The sequence below is a fragment of the Xenia sp. Carnegie-2017 genome, unplaced genomic scaffold (assembly GCF_021976095.1).
Source record: "Xenia sp. Carnegie-2017 unplaced genomic scaffold, XeniaSp_v1 HiC_scaffold_1, whole genome shotgun sequence".
Classification (NCBI taxonomy): Eukaryota; Metazoa; Cnidaria; class Anthozoa; order Malacalcyonacea; family Xeniidae; genus Xenia; species Xenia sp. Carnegie-2017.
In genome coordinates this window covers 1,884,023-1,903,755 of record NW_025813402.1, presented here as the reverse complement: position 1 = coordinate 1,903,755, position 19,733 = coordinate 1,884,023, and the positions used below count along the sequence as shown (strand labels likewise).

The following is a 19,733-nucleotide window of genomic DNA, read 5'->3' as shown; positions in this document are numbered from 1 at the left end:
CTATTTGCTCCTACATACTCTCTAAAATTTCTTTATGTTCCTAATTATTTAAAAATATCCCTTCATATCATGTAGTGCCCAGTACAGTCCCATAATTATTGGGATAGTTGTAAATAGAACGGGATATACAGGGTTATTCTTCCCGTCTATGTACCTGTATGACCTAGAGTACCCAAGGTCAATAGAGTGAAGAGAACTAAACATGTCAAATGACTCAAATCAATAAAAATATTAGATGAAACGCGATTCTGACTGAGAAAGAAGCAATGGAGATGGACGAAGACGCTTCAGTGATATATGGTCTGGAATTTAACGTATGTGTCTCGAAAAACATTTCAAAAATTTAATCAGCCAATTTACAAATAAAGATTGTGTTTTTCAGCATAAATATTAGAGCCCAACAAATAATTTTGAACATAGTCATAAACAATTTGGTTTTATGAAATTTATTAAAATAATGACGTTTCGTCTTGACTCAAGACATCTTCAGACTAATAAGGAAGTTAACAAGAATTATATATATATTTAGAGTTATTTACATAGTTTGAGGTATCAGATTACTGTGAATGTGTAAGTGTAATGGTGATGTATAGTTAGGGTGAGGTGTTGAGACTAGAAAAGCTTAAGAAGGATGGAGCTGCCTTGGGTTTTAAGTGAAGGTTTTAGTTTGGAGATGAGGAGTCTTTGGTGGATCATGAGATGAAATGTGTCGGAGCAGGATGAGATGATTTTAAAATCATTTGGCAAAGCAGGGTGGTTGGAGGAGTTACGATGATTGTGTTTTTATCAATGTTCAATGCTTACTAAATGTGTAAGATGTAAAATTGTTAGACATAGAGACTACTCGTTTTCATTACAACCGATTATGGACTAAAATTATTCTGCTAAATAGCAACTGTGCTACCTACTCGCAAATGAACTTCCAACAACCAACATTGGTCGTGTTTTATGCGTGAGCTATTCTATATGTTGCCATTTAGACTAGAGCGCTGACCTCACAATGTGCAGAAAACGATTTGATTCATTTCTTGGTTGGGACACAATCACTGAGACAGGACAATCAGGTTTGTTTCACAAACACATGGTATCCCAAGGTATCCCACACTATCCTCTAGTGTCTCATACTACAGGTTCATCTCATCGACTTTGATGACGAAACATGTCTAATTAACAAACATGTTTTCTATCATTTGGCTGGAGAAATATGGTATGTTTTGAGGGTGATATAGGGATATATATGTATGCTTGAGTCATAGATATGGTATATTAAGGATATAGGAATATGATTGTTTTCATTATATTAGTATTTTGAACTATACCTAATGATTGAATAATAAAGTATCTCTTTGAATGAATAATTTAGGCACATGAGTGCAAGTCCTGCTGATAAAGATATAATAGCTACTTGTTATAATGAAGGTAAGAGCTTTTGGCTTCTCATTTTTGTTTCATACCTATGACTACACTTGCTCTTTATCACTGCTTCGATGTCTAGTTGTGGATCACAAATCTGAAATAAAGGCAGCATTATGGAGACTACCCCTGTTGGATGAGACTCAGCCACCATCTGCTTTGCCAGGTCATCCAAGGTCACTACAGAAGGTGTGCGACTTAGAGAACAACGGAAAACCAATGAGAAGGTGTTGTGTTTAAGCACACGAGGAAATACAACTTTGAGATGATTAGGATGCATATAGGGATAGGTATTGCTATTAAGGGATGTAGAGAGGTACAAGTTTGAGTCTAAAATATGAAGGAATTAAGGTTGCCTTACAATTGTAATGATGAAGGCAATGTATATGAATATGTGTAGGATCATTGGGGGATAATAAGGATTACATAGGAATAAAAAATGTTATTGCTCATATTAGTAGTGATGGTAGAAAGCATAACAAAGTTTGCCTTACAATTGTAATGAAGGCAATGTACATGAATATGTGTAGGATCATTGGGGGATAATAAGGATTGCATAGGAATGAAAAATGTTATTGCTCACATTAGTAGTGATGGTAGAAAGCATAACAAAGTTTGCCTTACAATTGTAATGATGAAGGTCATGTATATAAATATGTGTAGGATCATTGGGGGGATAATTAGGATTACATAGGAATAAAAAATGTTATTGCTCACATTAGTAGTGATGGTAGAAAGCATAACAGAGTTTTTTCTACCAGTGTATTATGGAACCCTTCGGGAGATGGAAAGCAGTTGGTTACTTTATCAGAACAACATTTGAAAATATGGCAGCTCAATGATACGGCGCAGGCTGTGCAGGTTGTATTGACCAATAGAAGCAAAGAAATTGCTTAATGTGAATTGGCACAGTGGAGAATCATGACAATTGTACTTTTTAACTTCCCACCAGGAAATAGATACAACTGTCTTGGAGGGAAAGGGTCAACCGCAGTTTACCACTGGAGCCTGGAACCCACACCATGGTGGTTCACAACTTGCTACTGCTAATGAAAACATGGTTCGTGGCTGGGATTTACGATCAATGAGGTAATAAAAATGAAAATGCTCATGTGAAGGACTTTTGAATACCCATCATAAAACAGTGTCTTGTTTTGCAAATTTGTTAATAAGAACTTGTGTAATCAAATTTTTGAAATGTTTTTTTTTTTATTACCAAGTTCACAGTTTTAGTCATGCAAAGGAACTTTCAGAACATTCATTTCTCTGGATTTCTATTGTTTTGCAGTGAGCTAACACCAAAAATTTAGCACAGCTCGAGTATTAAAGTAAATGATTTGAACCCGGGAGTATCGTTAAATGTTTGTAAATGTAGATTGTCCAGGTTGGTATAGTCCTGAGAAGGACTGTTTTTGTTGTTGTTGACTGACGTTTCTACAACCTTAGCGGTAGTCATCTTCAGAGTCAAATGACTCTGAAGAGTGAAATGAGTCAAATTTTGACTCTGACGATGACTACCGCTAAGGTTGTGGAAACATCAGTCAACAACAACAAAAACAGTCCTTCTCAGGACTATACCAACCTGGACGATCGACATTTACAAACACACAGCTCGACTAAATTAGCGCAATAGCCACTCAACTGTAAATAAAATGGCTTCCAATTTCCACAATTTTTTCTCTGCAGGAATTTAATTTTCATCGATAGCATCTTTCTTTTCATTTTTATCGTGTCATTTCAGACAGGTCTACACGTTAGATAGTGCGCATGGTCAGTGCGTGCGTGTCGTAGATTTCAATAATTTTCTTTTCATTTTTATCGTGTTATCTCAGACAGGTCTACACGTTAGATAGTGCGCATGGTCAGTGCGTTCGTGACGTAGATTTCAACCCCAACAAACAATACTACCTGGTCACGTGTGGTGATGATTGTAAAGTCAGATTCTGGGACACACGCAATCCCACTGAGTCCCTAATGATACTATCGGATCATTCTCATTGGTACGTTAACGGTGGTTGCGATGTGTTTGAAATTTATTCAAATAATGTACTATATCTCAAAATTTTATCAATCGATTTTTCTTATTAAGGGTTTGGAAAGTAAAATATAATCATTTTCACGATCAACTGTGTTATCCTCCAGTAGCGATAGTCGTGTTATACTAAATAACATTCCATCTTTATCGTCCGAACCCTATTCACAGTTGGACGATGAAAATGACGATGAAGATAAAAATGATGTCATTCAGTAAGTAAATAATACTTTAAGCCTGTTTCAAACGTCGTATTTTGCATGTGTCGAATAAAATAGTTTGAATTAAATGCATGCGAAATTCGACGTATGAAACAATTAAATTCTCCCGCTTTATTTGAGGTCGACTGCTTTAATTTCGACCGGTTTGGTCGCATTATGCGACGAAAGTGCGAAGTCGTTTCACACGCTGAATTTTGCATGTGTCGAATACAATTTGGCTCTCGCGTTTTACTCACAACAAAGACTGGAACGAGATGAAGCGAAGACGTCATGTAATAATTGTATTCGACACATGCAAAATTCGTCGTTTGAAAAAGGTCTTAGTGAAACTACTTCTGCATTTCCATGGTAGCAATCTTTTCCAAGCCTGGTTCTCATAGTCGTTCTAGATCTCTCACTTGAATCTTTTCAGTCGTCTGGGAAAAGCTCTGCGTCTCTGCCTTATGGGTTTGTGCTCTGGTGAAGACTAAAAACAACTCGGACAACTTTATTTAAAAACCAAACTTTTTTAATGATTTTTTATTTCGTATTTCTGTACGCAACCCGCCCTCAGCTTCAACTACGTTTATCATCCAAAGAGGGCTACAATATGTTAGGACATAAATACAATTTAAGTCAATACGTTTTCCTCTAAAGGCCTTCGAAGCAAGCTGGTTAAAAACACTCTCATTTACAACTTATAAACAACGTCCTTTTAAGAAAAATTATCAATTTTTCCCAGTATAGCTCAGTTCCAAGCTCTTTGAAGCCAGCGTTGGGGAGGTTGCATGATGAGAGATAAAGTGATTAACACCCACCGTAATTATCAATCATATATATACACATCAGGGGGGTGAAATCTTAACTTTATCACTACTACAATCATACATAAAGATTCGTACTTCTCTGCTGTACAAATTGAAAAGAAAAGACATAAAATTGTTTCACAATGCTATGGATTGACAGCGTAATAATCCCCGCCCCCCTTTCCTCCCTAAAAATGAATTAAATAACGAATTTTCTGTGTTCAGGTCACAATCCCCACCAAAAGACGGTGTCATTGCCACGTACGAAGAGCATGAAGATAGTGTGTATTCCGTCGAGTGGTCATCCGCTGATCCGTGGGTATTTGCATCGCTGTCTTATGACGGGAGACTTGTTATAAACCGAGTACCGCGGGAGGAAAAATATAAAATCCTACTGTAATTATGAATATGTACCTTTATGTTCCCATTTATTCTTCCATGTTCTTACCCACACATTCTTTAAATCTTAAGTTCTTCGCTTTTGTCGTTTGCGTGACCGCTGCCCGGTATTATCGCTTTTCCTATTGCGATTTTTATTCTTAACGTTAACCTCTGAGTAATAATGGACGCCTGTCTTCATCTTTCTTGTCGACTTTTGCTTTTTCTGCAACGAAAAACTTGTTTTGTCATATCCTATGGATTAAGGCGCGTTCATCTCCATGGTTACATGCGGGCAATGCGGGTTTTGCGAATGCCAAAGGTACAATGTCATTTGCAGGTGTTGTTATGAGGCACTCGTGAAGTATCTAAGACAAACTTTTGCCGCTTAATTTGTTTTAAAGCAAGCAGACTTAAAATTGTGTGCCTTAGTTACGTGAAAACTTTGGCAAAGTAACTATTAATAACGTTCATTTTTTCATTGTGCTAATTTGACAAGCCTGTGCAAGTTGTCTTTGTCGATAATTTTAACTAAACTGTAAGATCAACTGTGAACTATGATGATATTTCAAAACACACTTCCAGATTCTTTCATATTTTAATATCATAGATAATAACATCACGTTGTTGTGATGTACTCAGGTATAGTAACAAGATAATCTTTGTCTTCTATGTTCTACCAACTAAACTACAAGATCAACTGTGGACTATGATGACATTTCAAAACACAGTTCTAGTTTCTTTCATATCTTAATATCATAAATAATAACATCACGTTGTTGCGATGTACTCAGGTATAGTAACAAGATAATCATTGTCTTCAATGTTCTACCAACTAAACTACAAGATCAACTGTGAACTATGACGATATTTTAAAACACAGTTCTAGTTTCTTTCATATCTTAATATCATAGATAATAACATCACGTTGTTGTGATGTACTCAGGTATAGTAACAAGATAATCATTGTCTTCAATGTTCTACCAACTAAACTACAAGATCAACTGTGAACTATGATGATATTTCAAAACACAGTTCTAGTTTCTTTCATATGTTAATATCATAGATAATAACATCACATGGTAACAAGATATTCATTGTCTTCAATGTTCTACCAACTAAACTATAAGATCAACTGTGAACTATGATGATATTTCAAAACACAGTTCTAGTTTCTTTCATTTCTTAATATCATAGATAATAACATCACATGGTAACAAGATAATCATTGTCTTCAATGTTCTACCAACTAAACTACAAGATCAACTGTGAACTATGATGATATTTCAAAACACAGTTCTAGTTTCTTTCATATCTTAATATCACAGATAATAACATCACGTTGTTGTGATGTACTCAGGTATAGTAAATAAAACAGTACTAAGTTCTTTCAACACGCTGTCTTTGATCTAGCTCAAATGCTTTTCAGTTTTGCCGCAAAACATCGTTAAAAGAGGCAAAATTAAACATAATTACCTCAAACTTAGCAGAGAAATTATCGCCAACTTCGTCATCAAACGACTTCCTTTTCAAATTTTGAGTACGTTTCGACATTTTTGAACCTAAACAGCAAACAATAAATAAAATCACAATTAAGTTAAAACATGAAGTCAAAACGCAACTGCAAACCATCCCTACACCAAGCATACGATAAAAAAAAGACAACAGTGGCAGGCACAATGATTGGAATGTATAAAGCCAAACATCGAAAATTGTCAACAGCGCGAAGTTGAAAAGTTAAATTATCGAAATTTTTTCCATTAAAACATTATAAATCACCGATTTCTGACAGTATCTAACAATGGGAAAATAAGTTTTGGGAGTCGAGACGCCTTGTTCATACACTAACTTTGACGATCGGGATGATTGTCACAAAGCTAAATCAAACGACTTTATTTAACAATGTGACATATTCCAAAAAAAAAAACTTTGAGTCAATACCACTTCAACAAAGGTTCGTAGTTTGAAACAAAGTTTGTCTCTGACACACTTGCGACAACAAAAAAAGGCGAAAAAAATAAAGAGTTTCTCCTCGAAAGGGTCGCCTACACCGGAATGGTTTGCGGCTTATGAAAACTTTTACAATTCAACTAATCTGGCTTGATCCAAATACTATAATGCAAATATACCACAGTCGTAATTATGCTCAAGAATTATTCATTTACGCCACGAAACAATTTAAGTTGTCAAAACAGAAGATTAACAAAATTTATGATCTACAGCATAATAATGAAGATTGCTGATTAAGAAATTTAGAAATAACGAAAACGTGTATCATTAAACTGGTGAGCCATCACTTCCTCGGTAGCCTCAAGCCAAAATTTAAAGACATTAATTAAACTTGTTCCAAATTATATTTCTACCAATAACCAAAAGAAAGTATAGGTATGTTTAGTTGGAGATAATCTTTCATTTAAATATTCAGATCAATCAGATGTTACTTTATGTAGTGATGAATGAACAACAGAGAACAAGAACAGTCTACCTACACTGACACACGTTATCTTATTTCTTATATATTTTGGATAGTAAAGATTGTTCTTCTTGTTGTTATTCATCATACTACACTGACATACGTTATCTTATTTCTTATATATTTTGGATAGTGTTAAGTGATGAATGAACAACAGAGAACAAGAACAGTCTTTACACTATCTAAAATATATAAGAAATAAGATAACGTGTGTCAGTGTAGGTAGTGATGAATGAACAACAGAGAACAAGAACAGTCTTTACACTATCTAAAATATATAAGAAATAAGATAACGTGTGTCAGTGTAGGTAGTGATGAATGAACAACAGAGAACAAGAACAGTCTTTACACTGTCTAAAATATATAAGAAATAAGATAACGTGTGTCAGTGTAGGTAGTGATGAATGAACAACAGAGAACGAGAACAGCCTTTACACTATCTAAAATATATAAGAAATAAGATAACGTGTGTCAGTGTAGGTAGTGATGAATGAACAACAGAGAACAAGAACAGTCTTTACACTATCTAAAATATACAAGAAATAAGATAACGTGTGTCAGTGTAGGTAGTAATGAATGAACAACAGAGAACGAGAACAGATCTAAGTATTCATACAATTCACCACAGCTTTCACATAAATGCAGTTATCCAAAGAGATTTTGGCAACAAAACATACACGAGTTCTTTATAGTTCTTTCGCATGCCACAACACACCATTTGCTAATTGCCAAAACGCGACCTCCTCAGATTAACCAATCAGAGTAGGCTAGTCTCACGCTCGTCTCGAATGAATGCGCAAGCCTGCGCCAGTCGCGAGCAATGTGTTGGCGTTGACCAATGAACAACGAGTGATCCCACGGTCATCGACATGATATCAATGACATTAGGTTGTGGGCGGGAAATCGCAACAATCCCGGAGTCAATATTTGCGAAAAACAAAGCTTTCATGATTTTCCCATGTCCTTGAGACTATAAATAAACGAAGCATGAGAAACGAGTGCTTTCCCTTTCTACGTACGCCATTCGCTTAACATGCTGCGCGCTGTACGGTCGTAAATATTACAACTCGTGCCCGACACACTTCATATTCAGTAGAACGAGAAACGGCGAGTACAACTTTGGGAAATTAGTATTTTAAAGATGGGATTACACGACCTTAAGACGGATGCAGAAAAATCGAGTGGCAAAGATTCGAGGAAGGTAGGGAGTTGAAAATATTAAAATCGTACTTTTTTATACTTTTTGTACTATTAGATGAATTAAGGTGAAAACTTAATGGAATCCATTTCACAAAAGATTTTCTTTGATAATTCCGAACAAAACATCCGTATTCCATAGCGTTAAACAAATTTCAATGAAAGAAATTTGGTCGTGTCGAAAAACGTCTCTAAATGGTTGTGTTAGTTCAAACACAAGAACTCGAAGTATTTAAAAGCAATTTAGAAAAACATATATTTACATGGGAACAATATAGCTTCGCGACCAAAAATATAGGTATATGAAAATATCCTGTTTTAAAAATCGCTAATTTCTACTTTCTATCGCATTCACTAGTACGAAAATTAATGACATAACGATATATTAAACATATCCTTTCAACGAAGGCCAACATCGTTTATCATTAGGCACTTTCATCACATTAATCAGTTGATAATGCTTGGCTTCACAATAAAACAATGGTAAGCATCGTGAATTTAATGTGTTGAAGTCTTTAAATAGACAAAAAACCGACTGGAATAAGTCATTGTTTTAATGCGATTTCAACTTTATGACTCATCTTTATTGTTGAATGCTTCGGGGTGAAGTACTTGATAACTTTAACAGAGTACCCTCCTCTTTTATCTCAGATTAAGAAACCTTTGATTGAAAAACAACGCCGAAAACGAATCAACGACAGTCTAGGCGAGTTGAAGAGATTGGTTTTGGAAGCGCTTCATCGAGACGTAAGAACTCCTATTCGTTCATATGGTATATTTGTTGATACTCTTCAATGGCCCCTTCGGATATTTAATCTCTATGCTTGTTTCAACACATATACGGTTTAAATATAAGTCAGTCAAGCTAGCATGCATATAAACCATTGACATTTACTGACTAAAAATGCCCAATAGTTCCAAGTAATCATTACTTAAGAGTGCACGGCAAATTTTCGCAAAATGGACATGAAATTCATAAAAGGGATTTTTTCTCGATGTGCTTTAGATACTAACCACAACTTATTCATGTAGGCTTCGTTGTACGAAAAAATGGAGAAGGCTGACATTCTGGATCTTACAGTCAGTTATCTAAGATCGACGCTGGGCGCTCGAAGGCAGCAAGACGCCACAACCGGTCTGGCGAGTTACCAAGCCGGTTTCCGCGATTGTCAAGATCACATGACGCGGGTATTAATTTCTGACCAAACGTTGAACACTGAAAAAAAGACTCAGATGATTTCGCATATAGCAAATACAAGACCCATTATGGCACTGCCAATGCCCCAAACAATTCACTGCGTTCCAAATGTCAGTACTTCATGCGGACAGCTCTGCCCCACACAAACACCTTCGACTAGCACAAATGTACCTGAGTTATCCAAAGCCGAAGGCTTAAAACTTCATCCCCCTACTGCTACTGCTACAGCAAGCGCACACCCCTCGAATTGTCAGAACAGTTCCACAGGTGAAGCGACGTGGAAAGCATGGAGACCTTGGTAAAATTCAATTCAAAATTATCTCGCTATTAAATATGTATAATGTATCTAAGCATGTTCAAGCTGGACTTGATGGTGTTGTCCTACAACTGTTGTAGATCTAAATTTAATGTTGTTTTAAACTATCTTAATTTATAATGATTTGCTAATCGATAGCATTAATGTTGAAATGTATTTACAGAATTGTAGCCTAATTAATGAATACATGAATTATGATTTAAAATAAATCAAAATCATCACGAATACGGCGATTGGCCACGTTTCACCTTCTTTTCAAATCAGAAATGTTTGAAAGAAGTTAGTTAGATTTTTAAGGGTTTATGTGCAATAAGCGAGAAGTTTTGCTTCAAAGTTGACGAATACTCGAGATTTATAAAGAGATCTATTGTAATCTTCGTTTTAAGAAAATATCTATTCAGATCATAACCCTCCATCTCCTTGACCTACAATTCTTCTTCTCTGCCTAACAACTGGAGCTTTGCTCATTTGAGGCATCGCACTTCCATCATGTTAATCTAAATTCTGTCAGAGCTAACCACTTGATCTGGCGAAGTATTTTGTGCAATAGTACATCACAAATTATTCAATGGAAGAATCTTTGTTTTTGTAAGCGAGGTTCAATTTCAATGCTTTTTCATTGCAAATCAACAACACAAGGCAGAGCCGTCGCCAGAAACGACTTATCACAAAAGGACGTCACAGTTAGACATGCTGAGACTAGTGTTTCTCAGTAAATGAATGTACCAACTGCGGAACCAAGGTCAACGATGAAAATATCACTTACAAGTGATTAAGGACGCTTGTGACGTGGCCTTCTCCAAACTTTCATCTTTGAAGTAATGCTTATGAAAGACTTTTAAATAAGCCGTAATGAGTTTGCACAAGGTCAATCCACTACGGAAAGACTCTTAACAATTACGAGCATAATGGGAGAAAGTAGGAAAGAACTTTCGAAGCGAAAATTCAAAGTGTCATTATTGAAAGCCGAATCCTTTTGGTCTTGTGACGCACGTCATTGCTTGAAATGTGCTTTCAAAAAAAACAAGGAACAATAAAAATTGAATGCAAACAGATGAAATAAAAACCTATTCTTCCAAGTGAATGGACCGTGTCCACCGACTTCGCCCATTCACCTACTCTAGAAGGTAGTTTTTGATGAGTATTACAAGCAATTTTAGATAAAATAATTTGTGAAACTGCCGCATGAGTGAAAATCTGATGTACATTTCCTCGAGAGTACCGAAATACGCAAGAAACCGAATAAAAAGCTTCATTAATTTTCATTTTTAATCATTAAAGAAGACGTTATAACACACGAACAGCTGTATTTTCACGTCGTGAGTTTGTAATCGGGCTTAATAAGCAAATGAGCACCTTCATCCCTCCCTATGTATATAGAGTATTGTGCTATGGTATATTCCCTACATTTAAATATCTTAACCCGACACTCAGCTAGTCAAAGACAAGGCAACAAGGAAATGAAGCTTTTAAGTTCTTGTTTAAAGTGTCTACGTGTACATACAAATATAAACAGTCCGTTGTTGTTACTCATAAAGAACAGGTGGTCTACACAATGTCACCGAACGATACGAGACGATTTGACGGCTAATGGATAAATTTACTCCCAATTACCTCATTAAAAAATTAAGCATTGTGTATGTTTACTATTATCTGTTATCATTTTCACACTAATATAATCACAGACTAAAGGTTTTGTTATTAACTTATTGTGAAGATTATTCTCTGTTGTTCATTCATCACTACCTACACTGATACACGTTATCTTATTTCTTATATATTTTAGTTAATGTAAAGACTGTTCTTGTTCTCTGTTGTTCATTCATCACTACCTACACTGACACACGTTATCTTATTTCTTATATATTTTAGATAGTGTAAAGACTGTTCTTGTTCTCTGTTGTTCATTCATCACTACCTACACTGACACACGTTATCTTATTTCTTATATATTTTAGATAGTGTAAAGACTGTTCTTGTTCTCTGTTGTTCATTCATCACTACCTACACTGACACACGTTATCTTATTTCTTATATATTTTAGATAGTGTAAAGACTGTTCTTGTTCTCTGCTGTTCATTCATCACTACCTACACTGACACACGTTATCTTATTTCTTATATATTTTAGATAGTGTAAAGACTGTTCTTGTTCTCTGTTGTTCATTCATCACTACCTACACTGACACACGTTATCTTATTTCTTATATATTTTAGATAGTGTAAAGACTGTTCTTGTTCTCTGTTGTTCATTCATCACTACCTACACTGACACACGTTATCTTATTTCTCATATATTTTAGATAGTGTAAAGACTGTTCTTGTTCTCTGTTGTTCATTCATCACTACCTAAACTGACACACGTTATCTTGTTTCTTATCTATTTTAGATAGTGTAAAGACTGTTCTTGTTCTCTGTTGTTCATTCATCACTACCTACACTGACACACGTTATCTTATTTCTTATATATTTTAGATAGTGTAAAGACTGTTCTTGTTCTCTGTTGTTCATTCATCACTACCTACACGCCACCTGGTTACATGACACTTTGCCGACTGGTTGAAAGAGAAAAAAATTATTATTCACTCAGCAGGTTTTACAACAGCTGAAATGCTGCGGGGACATAAAAAATGAATAATCGTAGCAACAAACCCCGGGGAGTGTGTTCCAACTTCAAGTACGTAAGATAAATTGTTGAAGTGGAAATGATTAACCAAATATGCATTAGTGAGAATATACACAGAAAACACAGACAGTTAGACGAAAGCCAATCACAATTTGCATAAAAAACGGTCCGCTCGGCAAAACCGATTAAATCCTGACAAGATTTGAAATCGACCAATCAGAGACCGGGTATTAACAAGAGGAAGTAAGATATGGTCATATCGCAAGGCATTCAAAACAACTCAAAATTGCATTTGTCCAATGAAATAGTGATTAGGATACTTTGAAAATGAGAAAGAAAAAATTGCAATGATTTCTGACTTTGAAGGTAAAAAAGTCTTAAATCAACTTCACAACTCATACACGGACGACCAATAGAGGCAGAGATTTTAATTCAAATCAAACCAATCAGAAAGCTGATATAAATATAAATACTTATAGCTCAACGGGGAATCTTATCTATTACCTTTCGCGTGTTTGATGACGCGAGCTCATCTTCGGGATAATCGTAGCACGCGAACAAGCTGTTGAAACAGCCGGAAATCGAAACCGCAACGTTTAAACGCAGGGAAGACTGTGGAAAGTGCTTTGTGCAACAACAGAGGGATAATATTTCTTAGAGAAGAAGTGGAACTCGAAGATAACCAGATGGGATTGGAGCAGCTACAAAAATCCCTTGATCAAAAAGCTAAATCAGGGAATAATAATGGCAAATTGAAGAATACCGTAAGTAGCCAGAATATACTGCAGTAATTGTACAGTAATGCGAAAGGCTCTCTTGTAATAATTTTCTCTGCTAACAGTAACTTCCATCATTTGGTTTAGAAAAGTACGAAACCAATGATGGAAAGATACCGAAGACGGAAGATAAACAATTACCTAGAAGAAATCAAATTCTTGGTCTTGTCAGCCTTAAACAAAGAGGTATGGACAGTATTGACAATTTAAAATCTTCTCGTGCGCTTTCATAGCTTCCAAATTTAACATTGGCGTGAAATGAGTAAGATGCTGTTAAGATCTGTCTTGGATTTCGACGAATAAAATGTAAACATGAGCCGTTTTAAAGCGAACGCTTCAATGACTATAGGAATTCCAGGCTATGCAAAATACCAAAGACCCCTGATGACATAATCACGAGCAACTGACAGCGAAGCGAATTTTTCAGCATGATAGCGCTGACATTCTCCAGCATTTCCTCTCCAAACCACAACGGTACTCTGACATTCAAAGTTTAAACTTCCCGCCACAGAGATAAACGGTTTGACAGTTTAACGGGGTCGGTGTCAACCCTTTGAATACAATATCCTGAGAATTTGTATTGTCGGTCGCGACTCTAGTGTCAATATCAGATCTCTCCTGCAGAAGACACAAGTCTGACGTGCGCAAAGATTCAAGTGTCCACATTAGATCAGTGTTGATGAAGACACTAGACTGGAGTATATATTGACTTAAGTTTCAACATCAGATTACTCCTGATGAAGACACTAGACTGGAGTATATAAAAATTCAAGTTTCAACATCAGATCACTCCTGATGAAGACACTAGACTGGAGTATATAAGAACTCAAGTTTCAACATCAGATTACTCCTGATGAAGACACTAGACTGGAGTATATAAGAACTCAAGTTTCAACATCAGATCACTCCTGATGAAGACACTAGACTGAAGTATATAAGTACTCAAGTTTCAACATCAGATCACTCCTGATGAAGACACTAGACTGGAGTATATAAGAACTCAAGTTTCAACATCAGATTACTCCTGATGAAGACACTAGACTGGAGTATATAAGAACTCAAGTTTCAACATCAGATTACTCCTGATGAAGACACTAGACTGGAGTATATAAGGACTCAAGTTTCAACATCAGATCACTCCTGATGAAGATACTAGACTGGATTATATTAGTACTCAAGGTTTAACATCGGATCACTCCCGATGAAGACACTAGACTGGAGTATATAAGAACTCAAGTTTCAACATCAGGTATCTCTAAATGAAACCACTAGACTGGAGTATGTTGGAATTCGTGTTTGAGCATATCTGATAACTTCTTATGAAATTGAATGAGTCCCCCCCAATTCAACATCAAGGACCGTGACAGAAAAACAAGAACCGCAGACTCACTAGTATAACTCTAGAATTACAAGAGTTGAATTAGCGATTTTCAACTTTGTGTTAACCGAGTCAAAACTCAAAAGCTTTAGCTTAAAGACGGCCAACATTTCATAGAGGGTTGAAATTGATCAGAATTCGATTGCTTTCATAACTTTTCATCAAATATGATACCAAAGTAAACAGTTTGAACCCGAGAGTATCGTTACATGTTTGTAAATGTAGATCGTCCCGGTTGGCATAGTCCTGAGAAGGACTGTTTTTGTTGTTGTTGACAGACGTTTCGACAACCTTAGCGGTAGTCATCGTCAGAGTCAAAATTTGACTCATTTCACTCTTCAGAGTCATTTGACTCTGAAGATGACTACCGCTAAGGTTGTCGAAACGTCAGTCAACAACAACAAAAACAGTCCTTCTCAGGAGTATCCCAACCTGGACGATCAACATTTACAAACATGTAAATATGATTGAAGTGCCTGTTCTTGAAGAGTGAAGAAAGAAAATCTTAGACACCGTCAAATAAAATGCATCAATTGCAGAGAATGGATGATATTGACAATAAGATTTTCACGTCGCACTAAGGTGGTTAAGGAAAAAAATAAGATGTTTATTTCAGGAATAAAAAGAGGAAGCAATTTGACGTATGAACGCAAACGCATGTATTCATTCTCCTTATATATCTCTTTCTCCTCCTTCATGAAGCCCTTTTGCTTGCAAATTTCAAAGTTCAATTCCTTCCTATTATTCTGTTGTACTGTTCCTGGTATCAGAAATAGACAACAACAGACCACTTACGATCGAGACAGCAGACATACACAATAACACAAACAAAGACTCTTCTTACAAGATGCTATATTGACAAACAAGAGAGATCCCCATTTAGAACGTCAGTCAAGTTCAACCTGCTATGACCACACCCCTAGCTCCTAGTCTTTCAAAATTTTCCCACAGTATAGATGAAGAAAGCGGAAATCCCTATCGACACATACCGATTCCTTTCCGTTTAAAACAAAAACTTTATCGCTGTTGAAAAACCGTTATTTTGTTATTTAGTTCAAAAAATGGCAGGGGTCCGAAACGGATATACGTCAATTCGTACTTTTATAGAAATAGAAGTTAGTCTTTATAACATTGGAAAGCAGTATTCTAAATGAATTTTTGGAGGGAAATAAATCTGCTTCTAAGAGTTCTAATTAGCACTAATTTCGAAAAGAATGATTAATAAGCTATTAAGTCAGTTATTATAAGTTAATAAGTCATTTATTATAAGTTAATAAGTCAGTTAGAAAAATAAGTCAGATTTATTATTAGAATGTTTGCAAGATTCCTTCACATCAGAAACACGTGACAACCATGCCTAATGCAAGGCACGTGTTTGACACGCGCGGCAACACTGGCAAGTTCAAACAAAAAGCACGGAAGCTCTACTTTACTTTGGTTTGAATTGAAAAATCAACACAAACTGATGTTTTTGGTGAGAACAGAGGAGTATCTAGAACGTTGATTGGGTGGGGGATGTATGTTCATATATTCAGTTGTACCCAAATGATTTCTTCTGAAATTCAAATTACTTTCAAAAGAAATCAATAGGGCACAACGGAATATATGAATATACACCCCCCACCCCGCAATCAACGTTCTAGTTACGCCTCTGTGTGAGAAAGCAGAAAATCTTAAATAGAAGTACTTTATTTTCATAATTTCTTAAAAGCACTATATATATCAGGCGTCTCAAGTGAACGACAAGTTTTTTTAAAGTAAGCATGTTTCGGCATGCTTATGCCATCTTCGGTACAAGGAATGACCATGTCATCTATTTACAGTTACATTTATATTATTTATGGTAATTCGATACGCTCTCACTTTAATAATATAAATATAACTGTAAATAGTTATAGCATAATCATTCCTTGTACTGAAGATGGCATAAGCATGCCGAAACATGTTTACTTTAAAAAAACTTGCCCTTCACTTGAAACGCCTGAAGTACTTTATTGATATACTTCCATAAGACAGCTCCATCACCAGCCGACAATTTAAAGATGTATAGTATAAAACAAATTTCGAAGAAGCAAGACATCTCGAGATTGCAAAATATGAATCAAAACAAGACGAGCTGTGAACTGAAAATTTTCGATTTTATTTCAAAGTCATCCTCAGACAGAATGAGGATGACTCTGTCTGAGTCAATAATTAATAAGGAGGATGATTATTCCGTCTGAAATAAAGTCGAAAATTTACAGTTTACTTCTCGTCTTGTTTTGATTCATATTTTGCAATCTCAAGATGTCTTGCTTCTTCGGAATTTGTTTTATATTATACAGCTCCATCCCTCTTAAGCTTTTCTAGTCTCAACACCTCACCCTAACAATACATCACATCACACTTACACATTCACAGTAATCTGATACCTCAAACTATGTAAATAGCTCTAAATATATCTATAATTTTTGTTGACTTCCTTATTAGTCTGAAGATGTCTTGAGTCAAGACGAAACGTCACTGTTTTAATAAATTTCACAGAACCAAACTGCTTACGAATATGTTCGAAATTATTTGTTGGGCTCTAATATTTATTTTGAGAATCCGTTTCCCGCCTGGCACTTCCATTACTATGGAAACGGCAAGAGATACGGCGCTTAGCTGTTGAGGTAATTACATACGTATAAATGACATTCATATTTCTTTAAGGTCAAACTTTATACAAAGATGGAAAAGGCTGATATTTTAGATATGGCTGTACAATACATCAGAGAAGTGAGAAAACAGTCCCAGGCCTCCACAACAACCCACATACACGCGGCCGAAAGCAATCGTTATAATTCCGAAGATGACAAAATCTCTAGTCCCAGTCCTTCTCAACCACAAAACTACAGAAGGCCGCCTTGCAAGCATTTAGGCGAAATCAAGATGAAAAGTGGTTTTTCTAACGAAATTAAAAACCGCTACAATGAGACAACGAGCGCTCGTGAAACACAGAGAAACGAGAGCACTAGAAGTAACGTTTTGTGGAACAATTTGTCGAGAAACCAAGGCCCAATTGTAAACTGTAATACTTCAAATCTTTGGCGACCTTGGGAAAACGGCAGTACATAAATATTGAAATTTTTTATGGGTAGACTGTAAAAAGTCAGATGACCAAATCACGACCATGCAACCGGTAGAAACTGTAAATAACATCAATTGTACAGACCGTATTGATAACCGGTGACATTTGCTGGATAATTAGCGAATATAAGCGCACAATTTTTTATATGACTCAATCATATTTTAGATTACATGTTGTTCGGTCAATAAATAGAAAACATTGTGATTACATCAAACTAAGATAAGACAAATCACAATAGACAGCATGACAATGTGCATATAAACGCAAAGATGTATCGCAATTTTCTTGTTTTTCTTTTTAAATAATACGGCATTTTCACGGTATTTTGTTTCGGTTGTAAAACTTTTTGTTATAATATAAAACCACTTTATATATTGCTGTAAAATTTCTGTGAGACTTGCCACTTTATAGATGATTTGAAAACTAAGCGACTTGACTTTTGCGATACTTTTCCTTTGAAGTGAAGCAGAGCATTCATGCATTATCGTTCCACTTCAATGTGTAGATTTCAAATGAAAATTACTCCCACGTGATGTCGGTGTTGACTCCCACGTGATGTTGGAGCCTGACTTCCACGTGAGTCTGACACCCACCAACTTAAGACTGTAGATAGCGCTGGCATTGGATAGAGACTTTGCCGAATGGAACTACGATGTTAAGCTGTCACAAAACACTATCATACAGTCATACAGTAGGTCTCTCCCAAGCGATTCTTGCAATTCTCAATGAAAACAGCAATCACCCCTCCCCCCTGGACGCATTTCACACAGTGGACACAAGATTCCAAAGAAACTCAATCCAAGGGGTCTAACTGTCCTTCCTGTACTGTCTGTGTGGTAAATTATTGATCTATGACATAAACACAGAACTCGCTATGACATTGCTGTGAGTAATATAACTGTTCTTTTGTATGTTATAGCTATGTTTCCTATAATATATAGCTATGTTTCCCTTAATATATATGCTATGTTTCCCACAACTATAGAGATATGGGAAACATCGTTAGCAATACTAAGCGTGATTTATTAGTTGATCATACAAGAGCGAAAGGCGACAGCTTAAAAATATTTGGCAATTTTGAAGCCGCAATATCGAGTCGACTCAATAAGAAATGCATTAAAGCTCTCAGTTAAACTCGAAGAGAAATTGGTCGGAGATCACCTAACTGCATACACACAAACTTTTGTTAGTCGTTACCCTAATCTCTTCAGGCAAAATTGAGGTCGGCATTTAGAAAAAATGGCCGATAATTCATCTTTTATTTTGCCATAACTTTACCACCCGATTCACATGGAAATCATTAAACAACAAAATGACAAAACCGGTTCTAGTCATGGCATTTCTACTCCTCTCGTCGGCCACAACAAGCAATTCATCCCCCCCCCGCCAGTTTCCCTCGCATTCTAAACGAGTGTTTAAAATACATATATTAATAAATTAAAGATGGCACATCCTACCTTTCAGAACGTCTTTTACTCTGTCTTTTACAGCCTCCACAATGACGACGTTTCTTGTTTCATTTACAGTAAACTTTTTTATGGATCTTTTTATGGTTTCGTCATGCTTGGGAACCATACATAAAATCTGTTCATCATTATCATCCATAAGTTGATTATCATCATTATCGATATGTTGATTATCATCATCATCGATATGTTGATTTTCATCATTATCATCGATATGTTGATTTGCATCATCATCGATATGTTGATTTTCATCATTATCATCGATAGGTTGATTATCATCACTATCATCGATATGTAGATTATCATCATTGCCATCGATATGTTGATTTTCATCATTATCATCGATATGTTCATTTTCATCATTAT

The 19,733-nt window shown here is 35.8% G+C and overlaps 4 protein-coding genes across 4 annotated transcripts; 3 read left to right on the top strand and 1 right to left on the bottom strand.

Moving 5' to 3' along the window:
* Positions 1–145: 145 nt before the first annotated feature.
* LOC124444183 (EARP-interacting protein homolog) lies at positions 146–5,407 on the top strand. The gene is given in 11 exon segments (XM_046994771.1): positions 146–314; positions 981–1,064; positions 1,131–1,207; positions 1,364–1,419; positions 1,496–1,640; positions 2,175–2,274; positions 2,366–2,502; positions 3,246–3,413; positions 3,503–3,537; positions 3,540–3,660; positions 4,677–5,407. Coding segments are annotated over 11 exon segments (1,146 nt in total). The 5' UTR covers positions 146–266; the 3' UTR covers positions 4,852–5,407.
* LOC124444213 (nucleolar GTP-binding protein 2-like) lies at positions 4,157–19,730 on the bottom strand. The gene is made up of 3 exons (XM_046994802.1): positions 19,359–19,730; positions 6,306–6,391; positions 4,157–5,055 (listed from the first exon to the last, which is right to left on the bottom strand). Exons 1-3 carry the CDS (start codon positions 19,504–19,506, stop codon positions 4,918–4,920), a joined length of 372 nt encoding a protein of 123 aa, XP_046850758.1. The 5' UTR covers positions 19,507–19,730; the 3' UTR covers positions 4,157–4,917.
* LOC124444192 (transcription factor HES-4-A-like) lies at positions 8,259–10,238 on the top strand. Its single transcript, XM_046994779.1, has 3 exons — positions 8,259–8,503; positions 9,151–9,246; positions 9,532–10,238. The coding sequence occupies exons 1-3, from the start codon at positions 8,444–8,446 to the stop codon at positions 9,997–9,999; spliced, it is 624 nt and encodes a 207-aa protein (XP_046850735.1). The 5' UTR covers positions 8,259–8,443; the 3' UTR covers positions 10,000–10,238.
* Positions 12,477–18,273, top strand: LOC124444201 (protein deadpan-like). Its single transcript, XM_046994791.1, has 3 exons — positions 12,477–13,402; positions 13,502–13,600; positions 17,484–18,273. Exons 1-3 carry the CDS (start codon positions 13,325–13,327, stop codon positions 17,886–17,888), a joined length of 582 nt encoding a protein of 193 aa, XP_046850747.1. The 5' UTR covers positions 12,477–13,324; the 3' UTR covers positions 17,889–18,273.
* Positions 19,731–19,733: the final 3 nt, after the last annotated feature.